At 41.7% G+C, this 27,005-nt stretch overlaps 2 protein-coding genes across 3 annotated transcripts in view; one reads left to right on the plus strand and one right to left on the minus strand.

Moving 5' to 3' along the window:
* LOC308384142 (dolichyl-diphosphooligosaccharide--protein glycosyltransferase subunit STT3B) overlaps positions 1 to 25,726 on the plus strand; it is a 109,404-nt gene extending 83,678 nt beyond the window's left edge. Inside the window, exons 7-16 of the mRNA XM_080862523.1 lie at positions 991 to 1,137; positions 6,733 to 6,781; positions 7,486 to 7,640; positions 9,893 to 10,104; positions 11,515 to 11,702; positions 12,473 to 12,644; positions 13,188 to 13,361; positions 15,728 to 15,841; positions 19,432 to 19,638; positions 19,789 to 25,726. Coding sequence (XP_080718649.1) covers positions 991 to 1,137; positions 6,733 to 6,781; positions 7,486 to 7,640; positions 9,893 to 10,104; positions 11,515 to 11,702; positions 12,473 to 12,644; positions 13,188 to 13,361; positions 15,728 to 15,841; positions 19,432 to 19,638; positions 19,789 to 19,863 — 1,493 coding nt within the window. The 3' untranslated portion in view covers positions 19,864 to 25,726. The remainder of the gene's footprint in view (positions 1 to 990; positions 1,138 to 6,732; positions 6,782 to 7,485; positions 7,641 to 9,892; positions 10,105 to 11,514; positions 11,703 to 12,472; positions 12,645 to 13,187; positions 13,362 to 15,727; positions 15,842 to 19,431; positions 19,639 to 19,788) is intronic.
* The window catches only part of osbpl10a (oxysterol binding protein-like 10a), a 94,968-nt gene continuing 93,337 nt past the window's right edge, over positions 25,375 to 27,005 (minus strand). For both annotated transcript variants that reach the window (XM_080862525.1, XM_080862524.1), the window contains exon 13: positions 25,375 to 26,650. In XM_080862525.1, coding sequence (XP_080718651.1) covers positions 26,606 to 26,650 — 45 coding nt within the window. In that variant the 3' untranslated portion in view covers positions 25,375 to 26,605. The remainder of the gene's footprint in view (positions 26,651 to 27,005) is intronic.

Genomic DNA, 27,005 nt, shown 5'->3' on the forward strand with positions numbered 1-27,005 from the left:
CTGCTTGCTGACAGCATGGATGTACATATGTGCACGATTCATTTACGTTGTTGGCAGCTTTAAGAAGATGAGCGGAGGCCTTTTGGAGAATTCACTTAACACCACAGCAGGTAGGTGTACTCTGAAGTGTCCCTGTTTTCCTGGATCTCTCCAACACAAACAGCATTACGAGAGGCTTTGAAGAATGCACCATCAAAAATCATCTCTGCCTCTCTGCGTTTTTGGCTCCCCGCTCGCTCTCAAAGAGCAAGTGTGGTTTTATGTCGCTCTGGGTAGCAGCTGCTCAGAACATCTGGTGGTAGCATTCACGGAGCACAGTGGGAGGCAGGAAGAGAGTGACAGAGCAATGGACCTGTCGGTACCGCTGAGATGTCGGCCCCTGAGGCAGGAAAGCAGAGTGGCATGGTGTGACAAGCGTGTTAGCGTCATGGCGGCACTCCAGGAGACAGGCAGGGGCTTAACCTTGGAAATGGGTGAGACCTGCTGTAGGCGATCGCTGAGGGTGGAGAAAAGCAGGGAAATATCACAGAAGGTTTGTTGAAAGGTGGTAGGTGATGAAAAAGGAGAGGGGGGGGATAACAGGATCTTTTCACGCTTTTCAATTTTTTTATATCAAATTTGCCAAACACAGGCACGCTGGGGAAAAACAGCTCAAAAAAATGACAGAGGAAGGAAACGGGAAAAGCAAGTATAACCTAAGGGGCTGAAAAAGAATGACGAGACAATAAAAGGAGAGAGGTTTATTTACACACATTTGTTCCATGCATTTGAAATATGCTGTCCAGCAATATTCGTCTTTCACATCTACGTGAGTAGCCAGCAGGGCTGTTGTTGAGTGCTTTATGGGTATACTGTTTAAAATCACAGTGCTTCTCGACCGTGTAAGCTTGCTTTGCTCCCTGCAGAATGCAGCATCAGTAGGAACCTCCTCAAATATTCAGTGTGAGTTTCCTCTGTATGTTGGCTCACGTTCTTCTGTCTTTTTCTCAGGTGTGTTTGCACTCCTCCAAGCCTATGCGTTCCTGCAGTACCTAAAGGACAGGCTGACCAGACAGGAATTCCAGACACTGTTTTTCCTCGGAGTCTCTCTCGCTGCTGGTGTGGTCTTCCTCACAGTGATCTATCTCACATACACAGGTCTGTATGTCCTGATGCACATGCTGCTTCCATACATCGTAAGCAGTGTCATTTGTTTGTTTTCAGTTCTCAGAGGGTTTTTTTTTAAATCATCTTAAAGGGTAAAGTGTGTAAAATACCACTACTAGATGTGAGCAGTCAATTCTGTTTTCTTACCACTTCCATTTCAACTGCATAATCCCGGCTGCAGTAGGACCTGATCATTGTTTATCTACACTGAGAGTAGGCTGTCAGTCTGCTGTTTACCTCAGCTGTCAATATACTTTGTTTCCACATCTAATTACTTTGGAGGCTCTAAAACTTTGTGTTGAAAGCTGATACAAGTCAATGAGTCAGTGACGCTGACTTCCATCTGACAGCAATACTGAGGTTAGTTGTCGAGGATATGCTGAGTGGGGTAAGGAAAGCTGTTTATGTTGTGTTACCTGCTGTTAGTGAAACTTTCTTTGAAGTGACTCGGCCACTTGTAAGAATGTAGTCACGCTGTTTTATTGGAGGGAAAGTGTGATATTTTTTTCCCCCCCTTTTTTCCCAGGACACTCGAGCCTAACATTAGCTAGCATAATGTAGTTGTGGCAATGTGGTAATCAATAAGCATGTTTATGCACATTTTCATGTGTTAGTCCTGACTTAAGTTGAGGAGATTAAGTTTGAGGTGAGGAGGAAGAGGAGGGGAAATGAGGAAGGAAATGGAGCAGCGGTGGACAATTGGAAAAACGCAATGACAACGAGATGATAAAATATACAGGTGTAAATGTTGAATGGTTGCATGTAGTTTGAAAGAGTTGTCTGTGATCTTGAAATTAACTTAAAAGGAGTAATACATGGTGGCTGGTCTCTAACCACAAACATAAAATGCAGTTAGGCAGAACGGCGTCGTCCATCACAGCCACTGTATTCAAGATGGCCTCCACAAACTAGCGCCCACTCTTTTTGAAGACATAATTATACACTCATCAATTTATGTTTGTAAGTACATTGTTCTTTTTTTTTTTCCTTTTAAATAAATTCTCAAAGTACTGACTGCACCTTATTCTTAGTAGTCAGATTTGTCAGATTTTTGCTTTCAGCTTCACTTTTAACAGTTTTATAAAATCAGCCAGAGCTAGCAAATTCAATCATGAGCTTTTAGTTTGGGAACAGTTTGAGAAGGTACAACTATTTTAATCATTTTAGCATGGCTTCAAGTTTACCAGCAGAATAAACAGTGTTCACAGCTGAGCATTGGTTAAACGTGCTTCCCACCCAGTCTAACAAATACAAAGATCCTCTTTGTTGAGAAATGAGTCTTAGAAAAAAATGCAAATCAAACACAGATGGATGGTAGGTGCACTTACGTGGCAAGATTGGTTGAGAGACGGTCAGATAACTTCATAGCTGATGATTACTTTCTAATAAGACAAAGTGGAGGATGATAATGTTTTCATCCTGTGGAAAAAAACCACGACTAGGGCTGCCACAAACGATTATTTTGGTAGTCGACTAGTCACCGATTATCTTTGCGATTAGTCGACTAATCAGATTCTGCATCCATTGGACATAAAACATACAGCTTATTGCACCAGCATGCATCTGCTCTTATATAACTATCATTAGCTTATAGCTTGGAGTGTTTAAGGTATGTGCTAACTAAAAATAAAGACAAGATGACAGTTTATTAAATTTTAATGAAATTTGCAGATTGTTTCGGTGGAGCATCTCACACTTCTGATAATCAGTTGCCTGCCTGACGTTTATTCAGCTGTGTAAAAACTTTAATCTCAGCCAAACCGATTTACTCAGGAACAAATAAAATACAGAAAAAAAAACAAACAATAACATTTTTAAGTTATCTAAGTGACTTATATATCATGTTTAACCTGAGTAGCGAAAGACAGTGGTGGGTTTGAAAACGATTTGCCGGGAGTCCGGTGTTCTCACGGGAGCTATCAAGCTGGTGAGTAACAGACGTCTCCGAAAACGTCGGAGCGCTTTTGAAAATATGTGGTGTCTTGATAAACTGAGCAGATATTTGAGGTTTACACAGCTACATTCTCGCCTGAAAATATGTTAAACTTTATTTTGTGACCCAGAAAGAATAATAAGAGTAATATTAAAACTAACTAGCTGCGCCATTGTTGACAAGTGCGCTGGGCTGCGCTATGAATTATGGGACACAGCTTCTTCTTCGGGGTTTAACGGCAGCTGGCATCCTTGTACATGCAGTGCTGCCATCTCCTGTTTCAGTCCGTTATTACACTCTTAAATCCTGCTACTTATTCCTGCAGCTTTTGGGATCTTACAAAGCTTCAAACGATGCGTCGACTATTAAATTAGTCGTCGACGATTTTAATAGTTGACGTAATCGTGTCTAGTCGACTAATCGTGGCAGCCCTAGTTGAGATTTGTTGGGCAGCTAGCCTTTTGTGAAAGGAACCATTAACTCAATTTCAATGTTGATCCAGATCTGGGATTTCTGCCATTCTGCATTTTGTTTTCTTCTTTTAGCCAAAAGTTAGAGCGCTCCTAGTCTATTCCCCGATGATCTAACCTCCGGGCCTCTCCATCGGGTTTTTAACTCGCGCTCGTGTTTGTCAGAAAATGAAACCTGGAAGGCAAATGATAAACAAATATAAACTGATATGATTGCTGCAGCTTTGCTGTTAGAGAAAATTTGTGGAGGCTTGTGCTCCACCATGTGAACTGCTGTTTTTGATTGTGCCGGTTGGACCCCAGCGCGTGCAGCCAGCTGGTGAAACTTTATCCTTGTTGATGTTTTGCCCATTATTTTCAGTTTGTGGCCAAAGGGCTCGAGTTTCAGACGGTTTAAAACGTTGCCTTCTTGCTGTTTATTTATTGATTTTTCTTTCTTTTTTCTTTCCCCCCCTTTTTGTCTCCTGCTGAAGGGTTTGGGTTTAAGAGCACAATTCGGCTGACTGATTAGACTTTAAAGGCCACATAAGTCTTTTACCGTCATATTTTAAAAGCATTAAGATATGGAGAATTTGGTACACAACAGCCCACCGAGGAAACTTTAAAACGATGTAATCTCACTGGATTTTCCGCCTGTATCGTGTGTGTTGCTTCAAACTGGCCTCATATGTTGTTAACTGATCAAATACAGAGTTGCTCGTAAGCGAATTTAATATGTATTTATTACATGACTGTCTACTTCAAAGTGCTTACAGATCAAGTCCATCTGTCAGAGAGTCTCACATTAAGATCTTTAAGTAGGCCTTCCACTGTCTTCTCTAAATATCCAGATGTTGCCGAGTTCACCATTATGCGTGGGTATTTACCAAACCTCTTGATCCTTCCTGTTTCAAAGGCCCCTTTGACCTCCTCTTGCATCTTTACAGATAAGTTTTCCGAATTCTAGAGCCCAACTTTGAAGATTCATTTTGGCAGACCCGCATCAGGTCATAGAGAGAGCACGAAAGAGTTTTCTCATCTTTGATGTGGTTTATCGAGGCGATTTCCCATAAACGTGACCTCGGTGAGACTTTTTTCCAAAACAAACTTTGCTGCAAGTAAAAAAAAACAAGACATCTCTTTACTGCAAGATTTTCAAACTTGTGAAGGACATCTATGTAATGGAGAAATGTGCTCTCTCTCGCTCTCTCTCTCCTGCTGAATCTTAAAGGAAATCAATGTTGTGGGATTTTTTTTTTGTTTTGGAAATTACCGTAACTGTTTCTTGTCATCACTTTTATTTCCTTTTTAGTTTATGTTCATTCGTCCATCCATGAAGCGTATCCCAGCTGTCATAGGGAGCGAGGGGGGGACCAGTCTATTGCAGGGCTAACACATAGAGACAGACAAGCAGTCACACTCACATTCACATATAAGGGCAATTTAGAATAATCAGTTAACCTAACTCCACTAACTGCATGTCTTTGGACTGTGGGAGGAAGCCAGAGTACTCACACAAATGCAGAAAGGCCCAGGCCAGATGTTGGAGTTGAACTCAGCACCCTCTTGCTGCGAGGTAACAGTGCCAGCACCAGTTTATGTTCATATACAAGTAATAATATGAGGATAATAAAATGTATGAATAACTTAACTGCTTGATTTGTGAAAGAAATGGCATAGAAATGGTCTACATCTGTTATTGAAACTGTAGATGTGAGCCCCTGGAAATAGCTGACTATACAAAATGACTATTTCCTTAACGGTTATTTCAGATATCTTTAAATTAAAGCTAAGAGTCTCGTCTTGATTGCCATATTCCTGCAAATTATCTAGACTCCTCTGTCCTCTGGCTTGTACTAAGAGCAAAGACACGATGGCACATTATAGCCGACATAATGCTGGCATGCTTGGACTGTTAGGACCTTCCTGCCTTAGAATTGATTGGCCTCTCATATGGATGCAGAATCCCAGTCTCCTGAGGATAATTGCTTCATCTAATAAATGCTGTGATCTGTCTCCCATCTAAATGGAGCTGTGGGAGTTGAAGACAGTTTTTGAGGTGAGACTGCGCATGTCTCACTCCTCTGGTCTGTCAGGACATCCCCACTCCCCTCAAGTCTGCAGCATTATACCCGTGTGGGTTTTCTCTGTATCTTTAACTCGGAGCCAAGCATCGATTGATTAAATCAGTGTCATCCTTTAAATCAGCTCTCAGTAAAACACCATCTTTCTCTTGCCTGCATTCGTTAAGAGCTTTGTTCAGAGTTTTATAGATTAAACACGTTTTTCATATTATCTTTTAAAGAGCAGCACAGGACATGTCACAGCCGTATGTTGGTACAACATGACACAAAATCTAGAAATATGTAAGAGTTTTAGCTCCCCCCCCCTGTGAGAGCCTGCAACAGCCCGCGAGCAACAGTTCAGCTGAAATGTATTTCAGATCAAAGCTCAACCAAAATAAGACATTTGTATGCGCACATAAAATACCCTGTGCGGCTTAATTTGCAGCCTAAACGGTTTCAGTTACATTCATAAACAAGTCAATTCCAGTAATTAAGTAACATCAGCTGAATATATTCTCAGCACTGACACATTCTCCACTGAGAGCTTTCTGGGTTTTGAACTACAGTTGGCAGAAAGTTTAGTTGTAATGTTGATTTAACTAAGTGATAACAAAGAAATGAATGCAAAAATGACCAATAATGACCAAAAAAAAAAGAACATCTTTAGCTGTCAAGAGACATCCAGTGGAAGTTTATGATGTAATGATTTTATGACTTTGTTCGGTCTGATTTGTTCTGAAATACGGTGAAAACCCAACTGAGATTTTCACGGCTTTAATGCTAGCAGTATATTCTACTCGTCATTCTTGTTATCCTCGGGCAGTCTGTGCTACAGATTTCCAGGCCAGTAGGTTGGATTATATATATTTTTTCTTTGTATTTATTGAGAGCTGCACACTTGGGCAGAGTTCGCCCTATAAATAATTACATATTGTTGCAACAAAGGGGAGGCAAATTAAAGTTTCTGTTATATTTTTGTTCCTCACAATGACGTGCTGTAACAAACAACTTTAATCTCGCTCGTCTTTATATTAACCCCTCCGAACCCCCAGTTGCAGTCCTCGTATTTCACGTCTGAAATGGAAAGCATTTAAAGATGAGCCTCTCTTTATTGATCGTCTTTTTTTTCTGCCTCTAGGATACATTGCTCCGTGGAGTGGTCGTTTCTACTCTCTCTGGGACACCGGGTAAGCTCTGCTGACCTTCACACTCTCGCTGTCGATGGGACGCTTGTTCAGCCGTGTGTGTGTGTGTGTGTGTGTGTGTGTGTGTGTGTGTCCTGAGATGGATATTACCCCCCCCCTTCCCCTCTCAACATCCCAGAGGGGAAAACTGTAGAGCACAAGCTGTGTTGAAGTATTGTCTTACTCCCAAAAAGCACCAGTCAGTGCTATGTTTTCCAAACGCTCCGCAGTGTGTTTGATATTTCCGAATCAATGCCCCCCCCCCTCCCAAATACCCCAGTTTGCTGACTAAAGCAGTAACTGATGCCTCCCCCCTTCCTTTCCTTCGGAGGCTGATACTAATTCCTTAATGTGCTGTGTGTTGTTTCTTTCCCAGCTGTAATAACAAAACACTTGAGAGAGAAATATTTAAGATTGTACAGAAAGTGCTGTGTAAAAGCCCATTAGGAATAAACAGGGAACACACAGATCAGAAACTACTAACAGAAAAGTACATTACTCATCAGTAGTGCTAAATTTCTTCATATTTTACCATAAGTATGTGGGGGAGCAAAATTACCCCCCGACCACACTCATAATTCTTGAGTTAATCAGGAGGATCTATTGTATAATTTGTCTCAACACTCCCAAAGCATTCAGCTCGACATGAATTACATGTCTCTCCCCTCCTTCCGATTTCTCCCCTCCTCCCTTATTCCTACATGCAGCTACGCTAAGATCCACATCCCCATCATAGCGTCGGTGTCGGAGCACCAGCCGACGACGTGGGTGTCCTTCTTCTTTGACCTCCACATCCTGGTCTGCACCTTCCCAGCGGGCCTCTGGTTCTGCATCAAGAACATCAACGATGAACGCGTGTTTGGTAGGGGTCTTAAATGAATGAAAACAGGATTTTTCTCTGTGGTGTGGAGAATGAGGAGTGATCCAGTATGTTATAAACCACCACAAATGTTTTTGTTTTGTTGTTTAAGTCGTTTAAACCTCTTTAATCTAGACACAGTGATGCTGTCCGTGTTCAGACTAAAACATCTCAACCACTATTGAGTGACTGGCCCTGAAATTTTATGCAGACACTCCTGGAGTCACCTGACTTTTAGTGCCCCCACTAACTTTTTATTTTATATCTTAATGAGGTTCGCTTGTGTATTTTTAAATGAATAGTCTCTATAAAAGAATTTCCATTCATCGTTTTATCGTCTTCATCACATTAAATTTGAAATGTGTAAAGATGGAGGTTACTCTCTTTACTTGCTTTCTTGTCTTCAGTATGTTTTATCTAACAAGGGTGAAAAAAGCTGCAAAACTCATTTAAAGATGTGCAGTTCTGAGACTTAGATGAAGCCTATTAGAGAGCTAGTCAGGACCCACCTACCAGTAAGCAGCAACACCCCTAAAAATGGGCAATGTTGAACCCTAATATGGTTCAAATGGGTGTTGATTTTTAAAGAGGCTGCTTTAGGGTTGGAGAATTTAACAGTTTATGCAGCCAGCCTCATCGGGCCCTTTCAGGAACCTTTTATTTGCTGTTTTTTCACCCTACTTATCCATCATTGGCATCTTCAAGTTAAAAATTTATAGAAAACAGACAAACCTGTGTGCAATGGACAATGGACTTTTGTCGTGAAGACGGAGCTGAGCGGAAAGACGAAGCTTTCTTTTACTAGTTGGTTTACTAGCAGTCCAGACCCCTTCACCTGTGGTTATGATTTCCTAGTAATGACTGAAACTGAAAGAGGAAGTTGTCTAATGCAAGTAGCTGAAATTAATTTCCTCTGCAGGGTAGCAGGGCTCATCCTTAGAGATAAGGTAAGGAGCTCAGACATTCAGAGGGATCAAGGAGTAGATCCGCTGCTCCTGTGGTTGAAAGCAGCCAGTTGATATGTTTTGGGCATCTGGTTAGGGTGATTCCTGGGCGCCTGCCTTTGGAGGTGTTCTGGCTATGCCTCCAACCTGGGAGGAGACTCCAGGGTAAACTGAGAAACCACTTATGAGTTTATCTTTCTCATCTGCCCTGAGAATGCCTCGGGATCCCCCAGGAGGAAGTGGAAAGTATGGCTGGGGAGAAGGATGTTAAAATCCCCTAGTCTGCTGCCACGACAACCTGATGTTGGATATGCCACGGACAGATGGTTATTGTTGTCAGTGATATAATGGTGAAATTCCACCTGCTTTTAGCAGCACATAGATGCATCTTAAGCTCGGTAATTGGATGCTTCTTATTGAAACCCACCTAAGAAGTCATTTATCCTGTCATGTATAGAGCTTCTACGTTTGACTTTTCAGTGACGAACCAGGTATTTTCTAATTTGTCTTGAGAAATTTAACGACCGATAATTCAACCAGGAGGTTGCTGCCCATCGCAGCCTTAAATTCTCCAACAGTCAGGCCTGTAATATTGTCTATGGAGCAAATAAATAGGTATTTCAGAGCCAGGGATTCCTGAAATAGCTCCTCTGTCATACCTGATTCATTGTCAGCTGGGATTAGCTCTTGAATTAATAATGGTTCTGTTTTTAGTGGAGTTTATTTGATCATCTGTGATTAAAATGCATGATTTATATAAAATAAAAATAAAAATGGGTAGAATGTCGTGACTAGGAGACTGGTCTGTGGACAGTGCATCCTTTCTCGAGTAGCTTTAAGCACTCTCAGCTTTGAAAAAGCCTGAAATAATGAGATTGAACTTCTTTATACAGCAGCTTAAATAAAACTTAGGGTTAGACAGCCAAGATGGAGGGCAAGGAACCCTTAAGTGCTGGAAACAAAGTCCTTCAGCAGCCCGTTTCTCCCACAGACTTAATTAGCCAATTACAGGTATTGATTAGCCACACACCTGTTGAGCCGGGTCGGTGCTTTTCAAGGACAAAGAACAGCCAGTGCTCCTCTATTCAGGGTTTGAGATCTGCAGTGCTAACATAGACTGATTATTCAGTGTTACTCTAACAACTCAATTTCTCTTTCCGTGTCTTTATCTGCCTCCAACACCGACTCATTTAGTCTCTTTTATATTCACGCCGTCTTTCTCCTTGTCTCACCTTTGTCGACTTTGCTTTCCTTATTCTCGGTTTTTTAACTTTCTGTCAACCACCGCCTTCTTTGTCTCCTGCCTTCCAGTGGCTCTCTATGCCATCAGTGCAGTCTATTTTGCCGGCGTGATGGTGCGTCTGATGCTGACTCTGACTCCGGTCGTCTGCATGCTGTCAGCCGTGGCTTTCTCCAGCGTCTTTGAGCATTACATGGGAGACGACACAAAGAGGGAGAAACCCCCTGCTGAGGACAGCAGCGACGAAGATGACAAGAGGAACTCCGGGAACCTCTACGACAAGGTCAAAGCACGGCAGAGAAACTGCTGAATTTACACTTCACTGATTTTCAGTATTGATGATGCTACACTTTGTTGATGTCATGTGACAGGTCAAGTTGCTGTGGGACTAAACTTTTGGCTGGGAAAAATGTAATAAAATGAACAAAGTGAAAAAGCTGTCAACAAGTGAACACCCGTGGGGTGTTTCACACTTTCGTGGTACCTTTTGGGGTTTGGATTCATCAGTTGCGTATTTGTCAGCTTCCCTCCTCACTCCCCACCAGTTTGGATAAACTGTGATTCAGCTGTGATTCAGCAGCAACTGTTTGATTCTGTTGCTATAATTTTAGCCGCCTTTGTTGAACGTTGAACTCTTTTCTGTAGTCACGGCTGAGGATGCGTCAGTTGCAGCCTGCCACGTAATTCCATCTTTCTTTTTTTGCTTTCTCCAAAACACCTCTCTCTTCTAGAGAGGTTTCTAAAATGCCTTTTTTATCTGAAACGACACACTTCATAAAAATACTGGCAAAATGGCAAATATCAAAGGTCGTCGGCCGAGTTTGCACACAGGTTTGGGAACATTGAATGACGTCAACACGTTTAGATCTGAAATTTGAGGTTTAAGCCCTTTTTGTGTTTCAGTTTTGTCCTTTGAATGTGTCATGGTTACATGTGGATACTTGATTAGTTAGCAGCTTAATTGAGATGTATTTATTCAGGTAGTCTAATTAAGACCACAGTCTCATTTAAAAGACAAACCTGTGAACAAATTACATGCATATCACATTGCATTTTGACCGCTCGCTGACACAAGGCACCAACAGGAGAAACAAGGGAAGAGCTTAAAATAGATTCGGCTTCTGGTGCAGTGGTTGGCCCCCTGTTGTTGTGTCTAGAATTTGCCCAAAGCTTCACTACTTACAAGTTATAAGGGGGTTGTAAGCTGCCAGAAATTGAAATTGGACTTCAATTCCTGACATCTCCTGGAAGTTTTCGGCACCGCTTCCAGATCCCCGTGCGCCCACTGCAATTTACAGCAACAGAAATCCCACTTTTCCTGCAGTGATGGGTTCAAAAGTAAATTTTCATGTCTATCATTCATGCTGTCCCTCTTTATTGAGTTTCAGCATGCAGTTTGGGTGTGAGAGGAAGCAACTGAAGGTGTTAATTTGGTACAAATCATCTCTGGTGCTTTTTTTTTTTTTTTTTTTTTTTTTTTTTTACTTCAGGTTTCTTGCTGCTCATCACAGGGATTTTCTCACATTTCTCACTGATATGTCTTCACACAGTAGAGGAAAAAAAGCTGAGGATACTCTAAAATACTTCGCTTATTAGTTCATTCAATAATTTATCACACTCAATAATTCAGATTTCTGGAAAGCTTCAGACTCGTTTGCCAACCCTCCTGATGGTGTTTTGTCTCCCCCTGCAGGCCGGCAAGGTGCGCAAACACGTGTCGGAGCAGGAGAAAGCAGAGGAGGGTTTGGGTCCAAATATCAAATCCATAGTCACCATGCTCATGTTGATGCTGCTCATGATGTTCGCCGTCCACTGCACGTGGGTCACCAGCAACGCCTACTCCAGCCCCAGCGTGGTGCTCGCCTCATACAACCACGACGGGTGAGAGCGCTCCGCCGTGCCGAACGCTGCGTACATGGATGTAAAGCAACTGCAAAGAGCAGAGCAATGCCTCCCATGATGCTTCATAATGAAGAAGGATGGGCTCCTCCACCTTGCATGCAAATTAGCACGTATGTGTGTTGTGCAGCAAGAGAGCCGAGCATATTTCACAAGGGGATTGGAGAAATAATGATATGTGAGGCCGTACCTGATTAACTTTTAATCTTCTAGGTCACAGTAAGCATCTCTTAGGTTACAAAAAGCTGATGTATTATTCTCTCAGACTCTTTACAGGCATAATTATTCTTTTAAAGCATTGAGGAGGAAATATTGGAGACCGAGACTAAGTGGTAGATGCAAGTTCTCATGCATATATTAATGGTACTACAGTAGTTCTCAGACAGTGGTTTAGCTATGCTGCTGGGAGCAGCGTGCCTGTCACTCTTTTTCTTGCACGTATACGCCCACACACACAGACACAGACGTAATATGATTACCATACCTGGAGCTAATTGGTTCCCTGGCTTCGTGTTTGCTCCCTCTGCGCGAGGTAAATTTAGGACGTGAACATTTAAAGTGCAAGGTGTTGTTTTTTTTGTTTTTTTTAAACCCTCAGTTCATTATATATGGATGCTCTATTTTCAGCTGTTGTTGCCCTTCTGATTTAAAGTCCTAAATGAAATATTAATGGCTTCCTCAGCTATATGCCTGCCAACCAACGCGGTTACCTGTCAACCTTATTTTTTCTTTTTTTTTCTCCCCCTTGTTAGGACGCGTAACATCCTGGATGACTTCAGGGAGGCTTACTACTGGTTAAGACAGAATACTGATGAGCACGCACGTGTCATGTCCTGGTGGGACTACGGTTATCAGATAGCGGGCATGGCTAACAGGACCACTTTAGTGGACAATAACACGTGGAACAACAGTCACATAGCGCTGGTAAGGGCTGTTATCGTCTTTCTTGTCTTCATCTGTCTTCTTCCCCGTTTTGCTCGTGGATCAAAGCACGTGCAGAGAAATCAATGGTTTCTTCTCGCAGCTGCTGGATGATTAGCAAGCTCTTCACTTATTTATTTCTTTTTAAATGTAATTGCCATATTGTATAAAACGGCCGCTTCCAACAAGCCAGATAATCTTGTTTCCTTAAACTTTTTCCTATTGAATTTACACTGTAGGGAGATTTCAGTTAATTGCTGTCAGATTCTGTGGGTTTGATTTATTCGTTTTTCCTCTCTGCTGCCAAATGTAGACAAATGTTTTTGCCTTTTAAAGCCCCTCTAGCTTTCTTCACTCTCACTTCCTACCCAATGCCTGTTGTCTCGTCGGCATCTGTCCACAGGAAACGTCATCAGAGTATCATGCATCACGGATCTCCGTTTAACAGCTCTTTTGTCCCGCAGCTCTGCCGAAGCGTCGTCTCTTGTGAAACGGGTAAAGCTCAGTTAAAGGATAACTTCTCAATCGCCATCACTTTCTTTCTAGGTGGGGAAAGCCATGTCTTCCAATGAGAGTGCAGCCTACCAGATCATGAGGTCCCTGGACGTGGACTATGTGCTTATCATCTTCGGAGGTGTAATTGGTTACTCGGGCGACGATATTAACAAGTTCCTGTGGATGGTGAGGATTGCCGAGGGTGAGCACCCTAAGGACATCAGGGTGAGTGTAACACAGCAGCAGCGCCTGTAAATAGAGCTCGAGTTTTCTCTGAGAAGGAATGGAGCTGGACTTACACAGCAGTAAAATCAATGTTTCCTCTTACAAAAGTCAAGGTGCTTTTTCAAACCCTTCTCACCTGAACAGAAGCAAAGATTACTCATTGCATTGTTCAAAAACAAGACGTCAGCCAGGAAACCCTGAGATACACTCACAAGGTCCCTTATTCAGGACTTTCATAACAGCTGCTTTTTGTTATTGGAGCAGAAAATGGACCAGCGTACGTGCAGGGCTTTTCTGTTCTTTGACTGCTAATAGTCTCAGACTGCAAACCAGATTTTACCCATTTATACACACTTCCAGAGTGCTCTTTGTTAAGGGAGACTTACTGTGCTCATTTCCAACGCCACATTTTTATTCTTGAATAAGTGTGGCTGTGTGTGTTCCAGAGCTCTTGCACTGGGCCTTGGTGCCATCTACCATTTCATCCACTACCTGAAATGAGCTTTAACTCCTCTTGCTTCAGCACCAGCCTCTTTTCGTCATTTATCTTGGAATTGGGTGCCCCTCGTAAACAGCAGGTTAGCAGGGTTAGAGCTGTGTGTGTGTGAGATGAACAGATTAAGGATATCCGCTCTCACTGACATCATGAGGAGACGAGAGTAGAAAGTGGAAAGATGTTTAATACCCTGACCCCTGGCTGTCAGGAATGATCTGTAAATATACAAATTTATTGCAGGTAGTATGATGGAAAAAATGAATTTCTAATAGAAAATAAGGAAAATGATAATAGATCTACTTTAATGAATACAACAAATTTGTTCTTTTGCATCATGGATATACAGATTTGGCATTTAGTGTCTTGTGGCAGAACATACTGACTGGAGGAAGTGCCGACTGAATCACAGGCCTTTTGATTGGTGGACACCACACTCTGCCTGTTCCTGAGCCATAGTCGTGCTGTTATATTAAAGCATTTTTCTTGTGAACTTGTATGGTCAGGATTTCATTTTTTAGCATTCTGTACTTTGCTGTTGTTGCTTCCCGACTTTCAAGGTTGTTTGGCTAATTTAGTTTTTAACCGAAGAGAGAATTGCATTTTGTTACCCTTGTAACTCCGATCCAGTTTGTATTCACGCTGAATTTTTACAAAGAAAGACGAGTAAACACGAGTTTCAAGGACAGTGACGCTATTGTGTTTCATCAATACTGCTGCATTGCAAATCAGCAGAAAATCCGGCAGCGGGACTGTGGAGGCGCCAGTTTTCAGGCTTCAGTCACACAGGCCGGCGGTCGACAACCACGGGGAGAAACAAAATAATTGTGTATTGCACGGTCAGTTTGTGAGTGGTTGTTGGCAGGCACTATGTGAAATTGGTCGCAAAGAGGGGTCTACATTGTAAACCACCGTGCGGCACCACCTTGGTTTGGTCACCTTTCTGCTGCAACCAGCGTGTATCGAGCGTAATTTTTATTTTGAGCGCAAACAGTTTCTAGTTTCACTACTGCTCTGCGAGTGTTTGCAGACCAGTTGGTGCCTTCAATTCAAACTGTGGGTGACCACGGCAATCTGCTAGATACCAAAGCAATCAAAAGGAGGACTCTTTGACAGCTGCTAACACGATCTCCAGGGTCCAATCGGGGAATACAGCGAGCCCGTCCCACTGAAACCCAAGTAACGTAGCAGAAGCTACTTTAGAGCTCTGTGTGGTCATAGTAGGGTCACCACAGCAGGCAGCAACCGTTTTCTTGACACAACCCCAAAGGGCGATTTGGGTCTTCAGCTGGAATTAAACCAGCAACTATGTGAAGCAAACGTGCAGACCACTATACCAGAACAATCTACCCACTGAAACAATTAAGCAGCAATTTAACTTGGATCAAGGTTGGAATTTTCCAGTTTAGAGGCATTTCTTATATTCTTCCTACTCCATTTAATTCAATAAGGCTGTGCTAATTGTATGAATGGCTTCAAGGAACAAACATGCTGAATATTACCTGGTTCCTCTTTAATGACAAAATACACAAAGAAGTGTATAAGCTGCGCACACATACTTGTGGTTAGGCATTGATTTTTGTGTGACTGTGGCTAGTTTAGTAGAAAATTTAGACTAATGCTGACAAAAATACATTAATTCCACAGTTATAGAGTTTGTGTGTTAGAGCTTTGAATCGTGCAGAGATGAGTAGTTTTTAAAATGATGGCCAATTGATTACTTGAGCTGTTTAAGAGCAGTTTTTTCCCCTTTGCTGTCATTCAAATGCGTCCTCTCACCACTGCATCCATCTAGTGTGAACTTTCTACTCCTGATGCTACCTACTTTTGCCATCTGGTGATTTTTCTGGGCCCTCCTCTGTGTCTTCTTTAGGAGAGCGACTACTTCACTCCTCAGGGAGAGTTCAGAGTGGATAAGGCGGGTTCACCAACTCTGCTCAACTGCCTCATGTACAAGATGTCTTACTATCGCTTTGGTGAAATGCAGGTAAGAGGAGAAGTTCTCATTACTTCATCAGAAACTTTGCTTGTTTCTTAGAATTAGTTTTGTGTATGTGAGGACTTTTCAGGACAGAAGAGAAACCCTCCACTGAATCTTTCTGGAGTTAGGATCCACTTCACACTTACAAATGGATGAAATGATGAGCAGCTGCCACAATAAAGGAAAAACGTGTTGTATTTTATGCAACATGGAGCTTTATCAGGCAGTAACGAGCAGCTACCTCTGCCAAGCGTGTAAAAACGTCTCGCTTACAGTAAAAGGCTGACAGACGGGTGGAACGGGTCTTTAAGGAGGCGCCTTAGGGAGCTCCTGAAGTTTGTAGAGGGGTTGTCGGAGGGGAACGAGAGGCTGCGAGAGGAAATATGAAGGATTGGCAGAAGCTTTGAAATGCGCCACGGCTACTTCTGGCAGGTAGCAGAGGAGAGATGAGACGGATCCTTCATGCCAGGTGCTCACATCCCTACCGTACAATCGACGCTTCCGCCATCTGCGGACAAACAGCCAAAGCTCTGCATAGCTTAAAGTGCTGTTTCTGGGTTAATGGCATGGAGAAACCGAGGCACGGAAGGAGTAGGAGGAGGACAGGATGGAGAGATCCCAAAGACAGAAAAGTGTTAGAATAGCCGGAGCAGATTCCAGTTATGAAAACAAGATGTGACAAGTGTAAACTGAGGCTTGGAGGACACGAGGAAGAAGGCGATGAGCAGAGCGGAGGCAGCCATTCATGATTGTCGAGAATGCACTTTATAGTCATGGACCAATATTAAACTGTAATGCTGAGAATGCATAATAGAGAACAGAATAGAACTCATGATGAAAAGAGAACCCATGGACTGGTTACTTTGAAGCCCCCAAACTAACTCATTTAGTTCCTTTTATATTAAAATGACAGGTTAAACCGCACTAATAAAAGCACATTAAGAGGCTAAGATCTTGTTGCTGCTGATATTCTATTATTTTAAAGTCTTTGTCCTGTGGAGCAGCCTGAGGAACAATTACAGGTTAGAACACAAAGTGAGGAAATTGGACAAGAAGGAAAAACAATGGCGGGAACCTAGATGGAGGCTTTTACTTTGAGAATAGAGTTGACATATTTTCGAGGGACACAGTAACAGTTGCAGAGTAAGGAGGATGAGCAATCAAGGGCCTTTTTAGAGCAGAATTACGGGGACGAGAGGTTTTATGCTGCTCGTGGAAAGTGTAATCAAACTCACTGTTTATCTTTCATAATCGAGTTTAAAATGTTTGCTCTCGTCTTTTTCTGTTCAGACCTAATTTAGTTTGAATCTGTAGAGCTGCTTTGTGCTGAGATGGATCAAAGGTGATGCTTTAGTAGTGGGTGGAGAGGCTCCTGCCTTCCGTTTCACTTTTATTTTAGGAAACTATTTGACATTTTGGGAAATTCACTTGCAGAAAGAGTAAGATGAGAACACTGATGCTATTCGTGGCTATTCAGTTAAAACGTGGACACTGCCAGCCTGCTTCTGTCTAGAAGTAACAGAATAGCAGCGATGGGGAGGAGTGGGTTTTAGTCATTAAGCAGCTTGTAGATAATTCAACCAAAGTCTCTCTCTGGAAGAGAGCCTTGCCACTGCATCTATCTTGGCACCGCCTCTGGGTAGTTGTTTTAAAGCATCTATGTAATTGTATAGTGTAGCCTTAACGGTTGAAATCACCAGGAAATAAAAATCCGCTTATATGCCTTAACAGATTTGCTGGCTTTGATCCAAAGTAAGCTTTAAATCTCTTAAGGTGTATTTCTATTACACGTGCTCAGTTTGTACACCTTGTTACAGCTTCAATCCTGAGTGATCAGTGATCACTACTCATTCCACCAGACCACTGAATAAATGCCATGCTGATTTACATTATAGCAAGAATAAGCCGGGAGAAAGTAAAAAGGTACACTCTGGCACATCTGTACCGCAGTAACACAAAGTCTTCTGCCAACACAGTGCACATCCCACAGGTTATTAAAGTGTTCAAACACAGTTGAATGCAGGACAAAATATGAGGAGCAAGTGATGGTGTACAAAAAATGATAAAGAAACACCACACTTATTAATGCCAGTAGCCTGAGGAGGCTGTGGTGCAGCTGTTTGAGACAAGGGTCTGCACTGTTGCGAGTCAGCAGCCTTCAAAGGTTTGTTTATATTGTGATGTCTAATCTGAACTTCATACATTTTGCCCCTGAAAAATGCTAAATGAATAATAAAATCCTAAAAACGTCAATAATTTATTTTCTCAAAACTACTAAAAATTAAAGGTAAACGTGCCTCGAAAAATAAAATGAAACTAAAATGAATAATCTCAGTTTGTAAACTAGAATGACAACAAATAAAATAATTTAAAAAACCATTAAAAATCAAAAACTATTATAACCAGCAATATGTTTGGCTAATGTATTCATTTTTTTTATTGGTGTTTGGCTCTTTAGGAGCTGGGATGGCAGCTTCTATCGTGTCTTTGTTAACATGTGTTTGGTTTGACGTCATTTATATTTCCGTGACACAAATTCAGTTCAACTTGAAGGATTTCAGTTTGTCCTCTCAGCTGGTTTCTGCTTTCTAAGCAGCTTCGGTCCAGATGAAAATGACAACAGGTGAACTGAAGAGGCAACAACAAGACGACCCCCTCAGGAAAAGAAATGGTTTTGCAGGTGGTGGGCACAACTCCTGCTCTCTCATTGTCCCACCTGACTACGTTTTCTTTTCTTGTCACCTCTGATAGTAGGAGGTGGTGCCTGGTTGCACAGGTAGTCACATTCCTTTAGGATGTCGTGTTCACATGTGCTGTCACAAGAAGGCTCACTGTGTCTCCCTGCACAGTCTCAAGCGTGCGGTGGAGATGAGGAGAGGTGAGCAGGGCTGAAAAAAGCCTTCCCCCTAAGCAGGACCTAGATCTGCATCTCTGTGCAAGAAGGAACTAGAGGAATGCTACAAGATCCCTACACAATCCTCTCTAGTGGGCTGTTCATGTGCGTGCTTCTGACTGACCGGCACCATGCAGCTCAGTTGGCACTTGCCATTGTTGCCTGCAACAATTATCTGCGGAGAGACTAGGTCATCAGTGCCTGCCAGTTGTGGTATTCTCTGAATGCCAGTTGAGCTGCACTGTCTGTGATTACAGGACCCACTAAGGGACATCAGGCCCTTATGCCACCGTAGTACATGTATATCACAGCTTCATCAGAAATATGCACTTCAGTGGCCCACTAGAGGTCGATTTGTAGGGTTCTGGCAGTGCTTCTGTTCCTCCGCACATGAAGGAGCAGATACATGTTCTGTTTCCTTGGTCGATGCCCTTTTATGGGCAGCTCTCATGTGTTGGCCTGCCTCCTGGTATCTCCTCCACACTTGGCGAATCTTCTGTGGTCTAATTGTGTAACTAGTAGAGTGACAAGAACGACAGAAAAATCAGTCGAGAAGGAATTTGGGGTTGTTTTGTTGCCTCTCCAGTGTACCTCTTCCCACCTTCCTCTATAAGAAGACAAACAATTGCACTGCACAGTTTCATACGTTCCTGTCACTGATAGCTGCCAGAAAATCAGATAAATAAACCTGCTCGTCTCTCAGCTGGATTTTAGGACGCCGCCTGGCTTTGACCGGACACGTAACGTCGAGATCGGCAACAAGGACATTAAGTTCAAGTACCTGGAGGAGGCGTTCACTTCAGAGCACTGGCTGGTCAGGATCTACAAGGTGAAGGACCTGGAAAACAGAGAGCCGCTCGACCACAAGCTCCGTAGTGTCGTGCCCAAGCAGAAGTACACCTCCAAAAAGGTAACAACATAGAGCATGTGTTCATTCAGTCTTTTTATTTATTAATTCTTTAAATGTACAAAAAGTTGCTTAAAAAAATTAATTTAAATCCTACCAATTCTAATATTTACAGATGTTTTCTTTTTATTTCGACCTCATTTCTCTAACCAGACCGCCAAGAGGAAGCGAGGGCACATCAAGAACAAACTTGCCATGAAGAAGGGCAAGAAACTCCAAAAAAAATAACGGCGACGAATCGTGAACTGTAGGAGAACAAACGTGAAGAAACCTCTAAACACCAATGATGAAGAACACAGGTGCTGTTTTATCTGGCAGTTGGTCTCGGGCGCTTGTCTCTAGAGCGCCCTCGTGTGTCGAGGATGTGTCATATCTGGTTAGCTCCAGAATTGTCGTCCGTTTTTTTTGGTTTTTGGTTTTTTTTATCCTGAGGATGTTTGTCTTGCGTTTTCTTCTTCTGTTTTTTTTTTCTTTTCAATTCTTTTTTTTTTTTTTTTTATTACTTTGTACTTGAATGTGTGGTGAGGCATAGGGCTGCTTTACTGGGTCCAGCGTTGATTTAATTTTTGTGATGTTAATTAAGTGCTTATCAGTACAGGGATCGGGTGAAGGCGAAACAAGAGAAGACTAGGAACATTTGCACCAAAGACCCATCGACCTTGCTCCGTGGCACATGTGAACTCATTACTGGGAGCGAGGAGGCGAAGCAGTGAAAGCCGAGGACTTTGTTCCTGACTCGTGTACAGTAGGACAGTATGCGGTATGGAGGAACGCCACCATCCACGCACAGCCCTTCTGTAATATTAACCTTTTTGTCATCATCTCTTTTCTGTCTTCTGCCTGGCTTCCTGACCCCTGTTTTCCCCACAGATTCTCTGGGGAGAGAAATTGGCCTAATATGTAAATATGCGATATAAAGAGAAACTGTCTAAAAGGATGATAATATATTGGATTGTTGTGGTGACTTTTTAAATATGCAGTTTCTGGGTTTTTTTGTTTAGTTTTTTTTTCTTCCCAGTTTTTGTGCGATTGTTTGATTTTTGTTTGACAGCATTTAGAACAGTGAATGCAATAATTCTTGTACAGAGGGGCTTGAGATTTTTGCTGACAGAATGAATTTGAATGTGAATTTTTACACACCCCCTGTTTTTCCCCCCCTCTAAATGCATAGATTGTACATTTCTGCTGCTAGGGTTTAAAGACGGAAACAAGCAACTGTGTGTACAAAGTAGTGATTAATAAATTAGGCCTCCCTTCCTGCAGGGGGAGCTCTCTAGTTCAAGTGAGCAAAGCCTAGTGCCTCATCGCTGGTCGTCCATCGCCTGATTTTTATCTTTCCTTTTAATTTTTACGTTTGAGTTTGTGGCTGTCTACTTTTGTTTAAGCTCATCGTGTGTCAGAATGGCGGCTTCGCTGCTTCAACCAGACTGAGGCGTTGAAAACCGGAAATGTTCATAATATCTGGAAATGGACTGGTGAACTGTGAAGGGGGGGAGTGGGGGCTACATGGTATACAGGCACTGAATCTAGAAAAGATGAACTGAATGAGAAACTATAATGGACTTCCATCTCTGCCTGTAACATAAGATGGATCAGTGAGAATAAGACTAACAAATGTCTCTGTGGTACTCTGAAGCTGTGTCCCTGTACTGTACTGTATACTACTGCTGCACTAATAGATGTTTGTACAGCAGGCGGTTGAAATAATCAATTTCCCAGTTAATGTTTTTTCCTGAAAACGGTCCTCAGAGCCAGTTGTGATGTCTTTAACTTTTTACTCATTGAAAGCATACTGAGAGTAACCCTTGAAGCTCTGAAGTGAAAGGTCAGGGCTGCTTATAAAACAAAATGATTGTGCATCAGAACTTGGTGAGGGTGGTCACTTGGAAAAACTACCCTTGGAAAAACCTGAAAACTAAGGTCTTTTAGGAGTTTTATTCTTCTCCTCTGCCAGAGTAGCTTTGCATGATTCAGTTCAAAATAATCCTTATTCTTTGAAATCTCTTCAGAGAGATTATCCTCTGTCTGAAACAAACTCTAGTGGCCTCTCTGATTTTAAGCCAACTTTATTCTGATTGGCTGAAGGTTGTTGGCTGAGATGACCACATTGGTGACATCTGCTCTGTGACATCATACAAAGCCAAGATGAGACAGAGTGCTTAATATGAGCATCCAGCATTGTATTTGTACATGAGGCTGAAAAGGAGGAAAACTTAATGGATTGAGAAGTCCACAAAATAATCACTTTTTTCTGTCTCTAAAGAGATTTGGAAGCTCCTTACGTTTTTAAAAGCTATAACAGTGACATTTTACTTTACTGAGATATTTTTAAAGCAGTAAAGTTTACAGCTGTTCATTGATCCATTCATTCTTTTGTTCAATGCAGTATTAAAAAGGGCTGCATGCTTTTGAATAGGTTAGCCTGTGGTTGCCTTTTAGTCTATCAGTTAAATTTTCTGTAAATTCTCCAGAAAAAGGTGTTTTAATTTTCCAGGTGCTGAGATTAGGTCTGTAATTGATAACAAAAAGAGTTTGGAATTACTTTGGAATAATCCACTTTAATACAGTTGGTTTTTTTTATTCTGCACCCCACATCATGTTTAGAACTGGTGAGTTGGTTCCTGATACTGATTATATTTCAGAAAACCCCCCTGATATTTATCTTTAAAAAAGACATAATATAAAATATTTCTATCCTAGTAGTGTTAGTTGGAGTATGCGGTATGCAGCTGGGACACAGCTCTGAGTGGTAGCCTATGTCTTATTCTATGGGCATTGCACTGTTCTCCGTGTGTTTGGGTTCTTAGACTCTGTCTAAAAACTAATGTGTGCACGCTTCTGTAACTTTTTTTTTCTTGATCAAAAAAGTGACACATCATGCAGATATACTTGTTTTGTCACATTTTACAAAAAATAACTTTTGTTCATATCGGGTGTTTTTTTTTGTTTTTGTATCTGAATGCTTTGATCTCTCAAACTGTCACCGTTTGAGGCTTCAGACCTTCGACATGCCACTTCATTGTTCTGTTACACAGAGGACAGAGTTCAGACTAAGCCTTAATGTGATGTACAGTGTGCTCCTCTTTTGTGCTCATTTGTTTTGTTTGTTTAATTAGGAACAGCAGAATGGTTGCTCTGAATTTCCTCATGTCTTAGAATCTCGGTGGCATCTGTCCCCGACAACATCTTTCTTTTTTTGTTGTTGTTCTAATGCAGTCTCTTCCCACATGTGTCTGCTCATCTTCAGAGTTTACATTTTTACATTGTTGTTCTGTTCAGCCATCTTTGAATATACACTTTAAAGAAAACACTGATGTGTGTGTGTGTGTGTGTTGTTGCTGGTCTTCTCACTTTGAAAGCGTTGCATGGACCATCTGTAAATGTGACTTTAAACATAGTTGAATGCAAAATGAACCACTTGATGGCAGCATTACACTTTGGGTGAAGACTTTTGCTTCTGAGTGTGCAGCAGTACGCATAAAGAACACTCTGATTGTGGAGGGGGTGAGATCTCTTTATTTGGTGGCGGATGAGTAGCTGTTCTTCAGCCACTTATTATTTAATGCGATCTCAACTCGTGATTTCTCCAGTGAAGATACTTCACTCTATATATTTACTTTTGTGCTGAAAATAATCTCACTCTGGGCCTTAGTGCAGCTTTTGAGTTCACCCTGTCTGAAATGACCCTAGCTCACCATTTATTTGAAGTCTTCCGATTGGTTTCCCCTTGCAAACAAAAGGTTTGAACCTCAGGTGGGTGGAGCTTCTGTGCCTGAGATCACCATATTGGGGATATCGGTTCCCTCTGACATCATTAAGAGCCAAGAGTATAAAAAAAAAAAGACTTAAACAGAGCCTTTAGAGCAGTCTGAAGTCTGAGCTTTTGGGCTTACAGGGTTTGCTTGCACATGTTGCTGAAACCATTATTTGCAAGAGTATGCATGTGACAGAAAATAAGGAAATGCTTGGTGAGTCCCCTTTGAGCAACGGTGCCTGGCAACAAAGCCTAAGAATGATGTATTAAAGCAGGTGGCACTTTAACTCCTGACAGTAATGAGAAGCGTTGCAGCAGTGCTTAGATGTAAAGTCTGCAGCCACACTAGCACTGCGAATCTTGGCATCGCTACAGCGATATGAGTCGGGCGGTGAATTGGCCTCATGGTGGTGCCAGAAGAAAGGACATCTCCATATAAATCAAAAGGTTTCTCTTCTACAGCTGGCACTACTTCACCAAAAGCTCAGCTTTAAATTTCAAATTATTTTAGTTTTCACCAGCTGAAGCGTAAGACTTGTAGGTGAAATTACTGTTGAAGATGATGCCAATATGCCACAGGCCTTTTCACTGCATGTTACAGCAGGAAAAACACAGGTGTGAAAATAAAAATTGTTTTGGGAACACATGGGGTTTTTTCCTCTCCCCTTCTGTTCTTTGCATTGGAAGAGTTTACAAATGCCATTTGCTAAGCTTGCTAGCATTAGCCGAGATTTTGGCATTCTTTCATGTCAACAAAAGAAACGATGTAACATGAAACATGTTGTGGATGCTGATGCGGGTGATATGGTGACTGTGTCCATCTTTTATATACAGCCTATGCATGCACAGTGTGCTGTGCAAAATCAAGATGTGCTGGACGAGCAGCCGAAAAAGCCGCAGCAACTGTGATGCTATCATGTAAATATGTATCCACCACCTTCACCTCCAGCTCTGAAGGGGGGGAAAAAAAAAAGAGGGGTCCAAACCTGGTGCTGGCACGGTGTACCTAATGAAATGTCTGATTAGTGTTAACATACTAATTGTGTAATCAGCTGATGGGGATCTAGTCAGTGGTACATATGTGGATGCTTGCTCATAGGGGCTCGTATGATTGGAGTTTTCTCTGTATTACAGGGCAGTGATGTCAAACTCATTTTACCACGAGGGACACACTTTGATCTTAAGTTAGCCGGATAAGTGAGACTCCACTTTGTGTCAGTGTACAGACGTTTAACTACACGTTTAATCCCTGGGACATCTTAGTACAAGATAATGAAGTGCCATTTCAACAGCACAAAACAATTTTTCTACATGATAAATTTAGAAAAATCAAAAAGAACAATGAAAAATTAACTTCTGTCCTTTTATTCTTTACTAAGTAGTTAAGTAATAAATATAGTATGACTGGCTGTGAGAGAGATGTTAATCAGGAAAAACTATCAAATTAATTAAAAAAAAAATACTGTTAAAAGTCTAAAAATGTATGTCCTCATTCATATTTTGGCCAGATTGTAATCTTTGTCAGGGCAATACTGAACCCCGGGCCTAATGTTTGACACCCCTGCTGCATTGCTTTTACCTTGCAGTATAAAGCCCTGTGATGCAGCTGTGACTGCTATATAAATAAAATTGAACTGAAGTTGTATTAGCATGGCTAGGGGAAAAAAAAAGAGGTTGGCCACCTGTGACAGCTAACATGCTGTATGCACGAGTTTTGCCCGAGCCCAGATGTTCCCAGGTTTCATTAAAGAAAACATGTTTAATAATTGCTTGTTGGATTCATGTAAGGCCAAAGTCAGTGTTTGTGTAAAACAAGCTCCAACATTGGTCTAAATGTCTGACAGGTTTGTTTTTTACACATATATATATAATGCAGAGCATCATCATGGAGTGGGTGAGCTCATCTGCATACAAATACTGTCATACGTTAAAAACCTAAGGCGGGGTTGTGCAGTTTTCTTTCTTTTATGACAAAAAATAAACAGTTTTCATTTAAAACCTTTTTACTTTATTGTAGAAAAGCCGATCAGTCTGAATAATCGTCACATATCTCGTCAAATGTAGACATAAAAACGCGAGTACACAGTGGTATGAACCTCTTCCTGCAGTGTCCCAGTGATTGTTATTCTGGCAGACCTTCATCTTCACAGAGGCAGCCTCTTTCCCCCACCACCACCACCCCCAAAATGTGATAACATGGCTGTATGTTCCTGCAAGCTGCCTCATCCATAATCATCACCACAGCTGAAACAAAGAAGTATTAACTTCAGGAGGCACAGACGGGGTGTACAGGGGCTCCCTAATTATGGACGTGTCGTCTGAGGGGCGCAGATACAACACCGATTAGAGGAGCTCTTGGCTACAATACAAACAAACCGGTGTTTTCTTCTGGAAGAAAAAGCGTGTGATGGTGAAACGAGAGGTAGTAATGGAGCTCATCTGGTAGGCAGAGGTGATAGAGCAACATACTGTCGTAAGCATGTGTAGTAGCCATCAGTACAAGATGGGAAAGCATACTGTACAATTAAAATGTGCCAAGATACATTCATAGTGCAGACACAAACAATCAGGACCTTCACTTTCTAGTAACCTGCTGTAATATATTCTATTTTAATATATACTAAATCATCTAATATAGTACATTTGATTTTAAATAGTTTTAAATCTGCTTAGGTTTCCTTAATTCTTCTAAAGCTCTGAGAGACCCAACCTGATTGGTAAAAGCCATCGATACAAAATAGTAGATTTACTTCTATGTTAAAAGTGCTCTATAAACAAACTAATCTGGGAACTACAGTGTTATGTGTTACGGGAGATGTGATCCACTCTAACAAGGCATGAAACCTGGAACAAACACTGATTTCTGAGAAAAATGCGCTGATCATTAAAAAGAAAAATACAAAGTGGGAGACTAGTGGCAGGCGTCATAAACTATGTGTGTGTGCAAAAAAAGGCCTTGACAGGTGAAAAATAGAAATATTCTACTTTGAATACTACCAACTGTATATAAAATGTACTGCTCTCCCCAGGAGTCCCAAACTGTGGAGATCCATTTGGCACCTTGTTTGTTTCCTGTTTGTGTCGCCGTAGTGTCACTCGGTGGGGTCTGAAGGTCCATGGGGGACGCCGCTCCCCTTGTTTGACCCCCTCCCCCATCCTCCTCAGCACGGGGAACTGGAGTTGTTATAGTCCATTAGAAAGTGAGCGTTTTTGATGTCAGGTTGACTTCCACAGCGGGTTATTATAGCTCCAACCATCCCCCTGCACAGGTGAGGGAGAAAAAGCCTTTTAAGAAAATAAAGCTCAAATTTGGATCAAATTACCAAAATTTACAAAGTAAGGCCCATTTAAATCCCACCCAGTGCATCTTTAAAAACGTGCAATATTGTATAAAAGCTCTTTATGCTTGATAGCATATGAAAATCAGAAATTTAGATTATAACATTATTTCCTAAAATCAATCAAAATAGGATTCAGAAAGCAGTAAAGTCCAACTTTTGAAAAGTATGCTAATTTATACACCATTACTTGGCTCATGGGCTCTTTTACCGCAAATTACTGCATCAGTGTGAGTCGAAGAGATCAGTAACACCAACGCAGTGCGCAAAGCTGAAGT

This window comes from Rhamphochromis sp. 'chilingali', assembly GCF_963969265.1.
Source record: "Rhamphochromis sp. 'chilingali' genome assembly, chromosome: 17".
In the NCBI taxonomy this organism is placed as follows: domain Eukaryota; kingdom Metazoa; phylum Chordata; class Actinopteri; order Cichliformes; family Cichlidae; genus Rhamphochromis; species Rhamphochromis sp. 'chilingali'.